Source organism: Podarcis melisellensis, assembly GCF_964234715.1.
Source record: "Podarcis melisellensis genome assembly, chromosome: 9".
NCBI lineage: Eukaryota > Metazoa > Chordata > Lepidosauria > Squamata > Lacertidae > Podarcis > Podarcis melisellensis.
Window position 1 is genome coordinate 21,245,548 of NC_138541.1, and position 8,845 is coordinate 21,254,392.

Consider the following 8,845-nt stretch of genomic DNA (forward strand, 5'->3'; position numbering starts at 1 on the left):
CTGCACAAGAGCAGCAGAGCAGTATAGATTTGGAGCAGTGGTTTGCAGAGTTTGCAGAGGTGGGCAGAGTTGAGTGGGGAACAGCTAGGGGAAGAAGAACTAAGAAAAAGAGAGTTGACAGACTCTGGTTCGCTGGAATGTGTCCAGCCGCTCAGTCCAAGGTCAAAGAGATTAGATAAGGTAGCTACATAGAAGGCATAGTGGTTGCAAGATCAGGTTGCAAGACAAGGAAGTGACGAGGGTGACGAGGGGCGAAGTAGGTGGAAACCTTAATCGGGAGCACCTTTACTTTGAGAATGGACTCTTTACGATATATGATATCTTTATTGTCATTGTCCCATGCAGAACAATGAAAGAACTCTTGGTTCTTTCACTGTGATAACTAAAATATCTTTAAATGGTAAGAGACTCTCTTCGCTTTGTTCTGCTTATCCACGGCCAAAGGGAGGGAGGAAGCCACTTCCCCAAAACCTGACAGGCAGAGACCTTTCCATCCCTTGCCACCTGATCTGTTTTTCTGGAGATGCCATGAACTGAACCTGGGATCATCTGCAGGCAAAGCAGGCAATTCTGCCACTGACCTGCCACACTCCTGTGAATAGTTCTACATATAGCCAGGATACAAATCAAATCTTAGGACTTTCATGACATGCATGCATTTTTAATGACCACATCCACATGTGTTTCTCATAGTTAGGGGTCTAGGAGAAATTTGAGTCAATTCACATTCAAAGGCAAAGCTAGCTAATTCACACTTTCCATACAATGTGCAAGCAGAAATTCAACCATCCTTCAAATTTTGCAGTTATCCAAATTTTGCAGTGTTGTTCTGCCACCCAGTAATGTGTACAAAAATATGTCTACCATGCAAAATGTTGCATAAAATGCATACATTGGTGCAAATATCCTAAAAAATGCATGACACTATGGAAAATTGCTTGCAAAAGTGTGTATATTAGGAGAATATATTGGGCTGATTTTCAGAGTGACCATACTAGTGATGGTAATGCCAAACAGGAAGTGACAGAAAAATCCCTCAAATAAGTCTCCAATTTTTACAGTGTCCTTGTTTGAATGTTATGGGAAAGTTGGTTTAAGGAACAATCATGTTTTCACTAAAGCTAGGCCCTTAAAAGATTAAAGGGAGGAGAGCGACAAGAGTACATGGGCACAGGGCTCATTCCCCATCTGTTAAAGCATAGTTTATTAGACCAAAAGTGCAACATCTGGATTGGATTTTTATGTGGGATTTTGCAATGTTCTTAATGAGTGTGGGTGAGGGTTTGGCCACAATTGCTGCACCACCTACATTGACTCTCTTAGTTTATTTGTAATATATGTAATATTGCAGAAGTTTCTTTCTGGAGTCCACCTCACCATTTGCATTTGAGTGTTCAAAGAAATTAGCTGGATTTAAAGAGCCCTGAAAATATTGAGAGTTCACATAGCTGCAATTGATTTTCCATCATTGTCCAAACAGACAAGCTATGGTTAATGTTAACTCTGGTTGGAAACAAGCCAGATTCAAGCCATGGTTTAGCATAACACCCGAACCATTATGAGAAGACTTGACTTGTCCTTCTTTGAGACAACTGGAGTGATTGGGCAGCAAAACTAAAGTTGACAGAACAAAGCTGAACAGGTTCTTCCTAATAACTCATTGCTTCTTGGGTGGTTACAAATACTTCTTTCTTACTTTGGCCATGAAATTCAAGGTAGCTGCCCATATGGATGGCAATTATTGCCTCTTGAGGGAGTGGGAGGCAGCTGTGGAGATATTGCATTTGCTCTTAGAGAAAACTTTCCAGAGATCTTTATGCATCATAACTCTACCAAAATTCTCTTTTAAAGCACACAGAGAGAGAGAGAGAGATTCCGCACCCCAATGTCTTTTAAAATGATTTCCTGTGCTAGGAAGCTTAAGTGTGCAGAATACTAAAAAGCCCAACTCCTCCAGCTACTCATTCATTATTTTTAACAATCAACTGCAGCTATTGATTTTTGTTGTTGTTTGTGTGTTTGTTTCTTACTTAAGGAAAAAATACGCCAGCTCAGAGACTCTATTATCAGAAAAAGACCGGAGGAGGAAAGCACGTATGGTAAATTACATTTAACTAGCATTTCAATAAGCTGCAGAAGGGAACTGTATATATATATATATATTTCAAGGCCTGAACCAAAGACTAGTGAAGCCCATGGAAAGATTTTGATAGGCTTCTCCATAGTTTTGTGACGATTTGTCAAATGCGGAGACCTGCCTTCCCATAGAAGAACACAAAATGATTCATAATAGTAATTATGAGCAGCTGTGTGGAATGCCAAAATTATAGGCGATGGAATCAAGAAACGTGTTTTGAACAGCAATTCAGTGTTTTTGGACCAGGAAATCCTCTGTTTATACCAGGGATGCTCAAAGTTTGAATCAGGCCTCCCTAACAAGTTATAGAGAGTTGTCAGGGGCCGAACAATCCCTGCCCTGAACTACTCCAGTTTGTGTCTTAGTTGCCACAACTCATCAACAAAAAGCAAGCACTACAGAAAGGTTGGCAGAAACATGGAGAGGGCTGGAGGGAAGCTTTCTATGGTTGCTCCCAGACAGGAGAAGGAATAGCAGTGATCACTTTAGAGGTGATTCACAGTACTCTGCATCCCTCGCCTTCTTTAGTCCGGGGTTGGTAAGAGACTGTGAAAGAATACACTCTGCCTTTTTCAACATGAAAAGTGTTTGGTTTTTTTCCATGGGAAGGGCATTTGTATGCCTGTGGGACCTTTCTCTTACCCAGCCTCCCACTAGAAAGAGTTTAACTTTGTTTTCATTTCAAGATGAACTTAACTAGTTCACACTTTCTGAAAGAATATGAGAACCAAAACACAGCCATCCTTTGAAAGCCACACGTCTCTGAATTTTGCAATGCAGTTCTCCAGCCAAGCAATGTGTACAAAAACGCATATACTAGTGCAAAGCATGCATATGAGTGTACGTATTAGTGAACATAATGTACCAAAAAGCATTACATTATGGGAAACTGCATTCAAATTGGGGGGAACTGCATACAAAAAAATGTACATATTAGAATTCACACAAAAATGCTGATAAATGTTCATGAGGACTTTTTAAAAAAACCAACCAATTTTCAAACTAATGTAGAAGTGTGGAGAACTTGATTTAAAATTAGGGAAAAGGAGAAAGTGAGAGAAACCAAAATGGATATATTGGCCCAATCCTGATACACTAATTTCCACTTTCAGTGCCACACTAGTGTAGATAAGACCACAGTGCAGGGATGCAGAGCCCTTTAAGTATCATTGGACACCAGTTCCCAACATCCCCATCCAGCAGGGCTAATGATCAGGGATGACAGGAGCTGAAGGATTTCAGGCTCCTCATCCCTGAATAATGGGGGAAAATATGAAATTCTGAGGTAGATCTATGCTCACAATTCTATGAATGCAGATCAAATGGCACTTGGGGGAAGACTGGACTAAAAAAAAAACACTTTACCAGTTGTTGTAACCACATTTTGGCTTACTTTTCTTTCTAACAGACAAAATCACCATTATTCACCATCCAGATGGTAAGTTCCAATACCTTTACCTCATAAATCATGCCTACAGCCAGTCTACAAGGTGCCTCCTGAATAGGCATCTACTGAATAGTATTTTTTTGGTAAAAAAAAAATAGAGGTGGTGCTGGTACTCATTGTTCTGGTGACTACCGTCACAAGAAAGCAGTTTGTTTGTTTGTTTGTTTGTTTGTTTGTTTGTTTGTTTTAGCACTGAGCCAAAGATTTTCCACCCACCTCCATTTTGCCAAATTTGAGATGGGTAAAGTTTGATAATGCCCCCCCCCGGCCCTCAAAAAAGGACTGGTCAGTTTTAAGTGTGGTACATAACCTTAGTAAACTTCAGGGTGGGGGGCAATACCAGGGAAGGTCATGGGACATCTTCTTCCTTCTCTTTCTCTCATTCGTTTATCCATCATTGCAAATTAATTGAGCTCTTCCCTCCAGTAATGCACTCTTGGAATGATATGGTGTCATTTGTTAATTAAAAAGGGGAGGAGAACAGGCAGCAGGTCTGGGGTCTTATGCAAATGTCCCCCTGAACCACCCTCTAGCAAAGCTGGTATTCATGTGTCCCTTCCATGGCAAAGAGCTCAACAACAAGGGTACCACACCTAAGGTAGTCTTGGGGCTGTTCTTTTGACAGCAGAGGTGTTCAGAAGAGGGCACCTTCAGGAGATCTCTTTTCATAAGAAAAGATCTATGGGAGGAAGCCTTCCTTCAAGTAGACAAGGCCCATATTATGTAAGGCTTTAAACCTTGTGTATGCTAGACTCTTATCTTAATTGGATTGCCTGCTGTAAGACAAATATATCAGTACCAAACAGCTCCAAACCAGCTTGACGCTAAAAGTTGCAAGCCTTTTCTTATTTTGATAGTTCCCGTGGCGAGACGAAAAGCAAGTCTTAGTGCTGAAGGCATTGTGTACACCCATCCATTTCCAAAGCAGGTATGTATCAAGATTTCCCCAAAATTGTGTGTTTTAGTTCTGAAATTAAATTTCAGAAGTGCTGATTCTGAAGCATATGTTTCCCCATATCGATCGTTAAATGATAATATGTTGGAATGAATGTCCTACAGTCAATTAGGAACTGCTGAAAATAAATGCCATGCTGATGTCAGACCTCAAAACATCATTCTGTGCCCCCACGTAACATTTACTGTATACCTCCAATGGCCTCTTCCATATGAGCATTTATTGCAGAATCTGTTGTTTAGTCGTCTTAGTCATGTTCGACTCTCCGTGACCCCATTAACCAGAGCATGCCTTGGAAACTCTTACTTTCTTCTCAAAGCTTCTAATTTTTAAGGCCAATGGAGTTTTCTTGGCAAAATACTAGAGTGGTTTGCCAGTTCATTCTCCAGGTGGATCACATTTAGTCTAAACTCTTGGCTATGACCTGTCTGTCTTGGGTGGCCCTGCACAGCATAGATCATAGCTTATTGGGGTTATTCAAGCCCCTTTGCCATGACAAGGCAGTGATCCATGAAGGGGTATTGCAGAATGGCCACACTTAAATCCTGTGATGACATGAAGAAAGCACTCCCCTCTTGTGCTTTCCTTGTCCAGGTCCCCACCCCGCTCTTCTAAAGCAATTATATTTAATGTCATAGCATCATTACGGAGAAAGGAGGACAGGCAGCTTCCACCCAGCAACCATTTAGAGATGCTCAAGTAGTAGCAGTAAGCTTTATCCTCCTCCAAATTTTGCCCCTGCCCCTGAAATTTGGTGGTGGGTTTTGTCCCGCAGCTTTTTTACCCACACCCCCATGCTCCAAAATTGGAAAGGTGTGCTCCATGTTGCTTGGCAGTCCCATTCTGGACCACTCCTGTAAGCTTTTCATAGGCAGACCCACATAGGAAATCCAACAGTAACAAGTCACTGGGGCATATGCCAGATGCTTGTTTGGTTTTAAATTTTTATTAAAAAGTTTATTATGTCAATAGCTACCACTTCCAGATCCTTAACAGTGTTCATGAACATCATGTGTTATTTCAGACTCTGCTTTGAAATCCACCAGGGAAAGAGCAGGCGTCTCCTGATAACAGAGGTAATGGCATATATACAACACACTTTGCAAACGGACATCGCTTAACTCCCTATGCTTCTTTGGTTCATTTTCATTAATAATCCAGCTTCTTTCCTTTACTTTATTTAACGCTTGCTGGATATTTGAAATGTTTAAGGCAGGGGCAGGCAGAAGATCAGAGCCATTTTCAGTAGACTTCTTTTATTATTTTACTTTGTATTTCAGACTTCTAAGCCACGTCGCAGCCAGAAGTTATCAAAACAGGGTACAGTAAAATAACCAAGACAGACAAAATGAGAAAGAGAACACGGTTCTCTGGCTCCAAATTATTTAGCAATAAAAAGGTTCCCCTTCCCTAACTGGGTGGTTGAAACAAAGAAAAGCTAAGTTCTCCCTCTGCTGCTATAGGCAGTAAGCCTGTGGATGCTATTTGCTGGGGGTGACAAGTGGGGCGGGTGATGTTGCAGGCAGTTCCTGCTTTGGGGCTTCTCATGGCATCTGGTTGGCCACTGTCAGGACAGGAGGCTGGACTAGACAAGCCATTGGACTAATCCAGCAGATGGGCTCCTCTTATTTTCTTACATAAAGTATGCCCGGGGTAAACCCAGAGTTGGAATTTTGTGTGAAAAAGAAAACATGGGCTCAGTTCTGCTACTGAAAGGAAATTTGCTTGGTGGTGGTATTAAGGTAATAATAAGGTAAACCTGATTCAATAAAGGAAAATAGGCGTCCGTATAAATTACAGTAGTACCTCAGGTTAAGAACTTAATTCATTCTGGAGGTCCATTCTTAACCTGAAACTGTTCTTAACCTGAAGCATCGCTTTAGCTAATGAGGCCTCCTGCTGCCACCGCGCCGTTGCTATGCAATTTCTGTTCTCATCCTGAAGCAAAGTTCTTAACCCGAGGTACTATTTCTGGGTTAGCGGAGTCTGTAACCTGAAGCATCTGTAACTTGAAGCGTCTGTAACTCGAGGTACCACTGTACTAGCTGCTTCAGGGCCACTATAGTACATGTGTGGGTATCAGTGTCCTTTTACATGGCTGTATTTTCAGCCCACCAATGGGTTAAACTCTATTGTGTTCCAGAATTTCAAAGGTTTGGAATTCTGAGAATGGCTGAAACATTAATTAACTATCTGATCAGTGCAGGATGCATTAGCTGTCATTTAATAGCTGTGCCTTACATATCTTAGCTACCATTGTCTTCCCCTCCAGCAAAATTTTTCCCATGGTCTTCTTAATGAGGATGACCTTCTTACTTGGGGCATCTCATTATTCCATTCTGCAGGAATTCTTCTTCCTTTTTAAAATAGCTTTCTCCTCCCTGCCACTGTACATTGCATCAAAGGGGTGTTGTTTTAAATTATTAGTCCTGCTACCTGTGTCTCATTCTCTAATTATTTCTTTTCTACATTCATTATTCCATCAGGTAAACATCCCGAGAGATATAAGTTATTAGATTTGACCACACAAGGGAGAAAATATAGAAGTTTTTATGCTGAGTGCTTCTTTCCTACAAATTTTGAGCTGTTAGTTGACAGCCTTATATTTAAAGGTCTAGATATTTTGCACCCCCATATTTATCTATGTTTCTAATGCTAACCCAAAGAATCAGCAACAGTTTAAGGGTGCTTCCAAAGGACCTATTTATTCTGCCTTCATTCTGATTTGTGTGCCCCGGAGATTAAGCAACATTCTCGCCTGAATAAACATTTGTTCTACTTTGTTTGCATGGAGGTGAGATGGCTTGGCATGAGAGCAACTGCTATCCCACACTCTCCAGGACATTTTACCACCACATCTGTTATCACAAAAAGTCCAGTCTTTTGAGGAAGCAGGTTTGTTGCACAAGACCACCCCTCAGCTATAATTGTGCAATTAGAATTTCCTGGTATGTGCTTGCATCCCACTCCAAAATAGCAATAGTCTAGAACCTGAGAACACATCCCATGCTCTGAGTTTATGTCGCACAGCATAATATTATATATATAACAGTACATATAATAAAGAATATAATATGCATTTTTGGGTATTTTTAGCAGAACCTAGCGGGGAAATCTCACTTCTCATCAGCTTAAAGGAGCAAGACAGGAATTAGAAATCCATGCAGACAAACTTGCCATTGAGGTTTTCAGCAAATTCTATTACTGAGTGGGGGTGGGAAGCTAAGCATTGAAAGCTTTGTTTTATTCTTATATGCTGGCCTGGTAACAGTTTGTCCAGTAATTGTGTCTTTTTCACCATTCTCTTTAGAGCAGATTGTTGGACCCCTTGCAGTGATCATTCTGCATCACCAAGAGATGATCCTTGTTTCAGCAAACTCTGCTGCACAAAGTTGAGCCTTGAAGACTGGATAAGCAAAAGTCCCCACCCAACAGGCCTCCTTTTCAAATGTTCCTCTTGCCTTTGTTTCGGTGAATTCTGCAAACAAATTAACAGGGGCAAAACAAATGCTGCTTTCATTCTGCTGGGGAACCTCCAGCCCTCAGGCCTCTTGAGGCTTGCCAGGCATCCCCCACTTAGCCAACAGGGCACTTTCGGCCAAGCCACACCCACCTAACCTACACCTGACACCATATAAGGCATGGGGAGTGGAGCAGGTAGAACCCTGCTTCAGACAAAAGGGGGTTTGCAGGCACCACCAATCAGCTGATCAGCAGCTCCTGCAAAGACCGATGCAAAGTGCTCTATAATATAACGCTTTGGAGGCCAACTGGCCAAAGTATGGGGAAATATTGGAAAAAGATGGAGACAATTGGAAATTGCAGAGTTTAGAGAAAATGAAAGATAAAGTGCGAGACTGGTTACACTATGCTCAGATTAAAGAAGTGTTCAAGAATGATAAAAAGTTAGGGTTCCAGGTGGAGAGATCGAAGCTGGAAACAGAACTGTTAGAACCTAAGACTAAAGTATTGTCAAAAATGTATAATTTGCTGCTGAAATGGAATACACAAGACGAATTGGTTAAATCAGCAATGATAAAGTGGGCGCAGGATATTGGGCATAACATTATGTTTGAAGACTGGGAAAGGTTGTGGACCACCGGGCTGAACTTCACTGCATGTAATGCTCTGAAGGAAAATGTAATGAAAATGATATATAGATGGTACATGACCCCAGTTAAGTTGGCTAAAATATACCATTCGTCTGATAATAAATGTTGGAAATGCAAGGAAAACGAAGGAACATTCTTTCACCTCTGGTGGACCTGCCCTAAAGTGAAGGCCTTCTGGGAAATGATATATAATG

General features: G+C 41.3%; 1 protein-coding gene across 1 annotated transcript in view; it reads left to right on the top strand.

Moving 5' to 3' along the window:
- Positions 1-8,295, top strand: part of BANK1 (B cell scaffold protein with ankyrin repeats 1) — a 172,865-nt gene extending 164,570 nt beyond the window's left edge. The window contains exons 13-17 of the mRNA XM_081924246.1: positions 2,036-2,099; positions 3,546-3,575; positions 4,442-4,512; positions 5,564-5,615; positions 7,850-8,295. Coding sequence (XP_081780372.1) covers positions 2,036-2,099; positions 3,546-3,575; positions 4,442-4,512; positions 5,564-5,575 — 177 coding nt within the window. The 3' untranslated portion in view covers positions 5,576-5,615; positions 7,850-8,295. The remainder of the gene's footprint in view (positions 1-2,035; positions 2,100-3,545; positions 3,576-4,441; positions 4,513-5,563; positions 5,616-7,849) is intronic.
- The last annotated feature ends 550 nt before the right edge of the window (positions 8,296-8,845 follow it).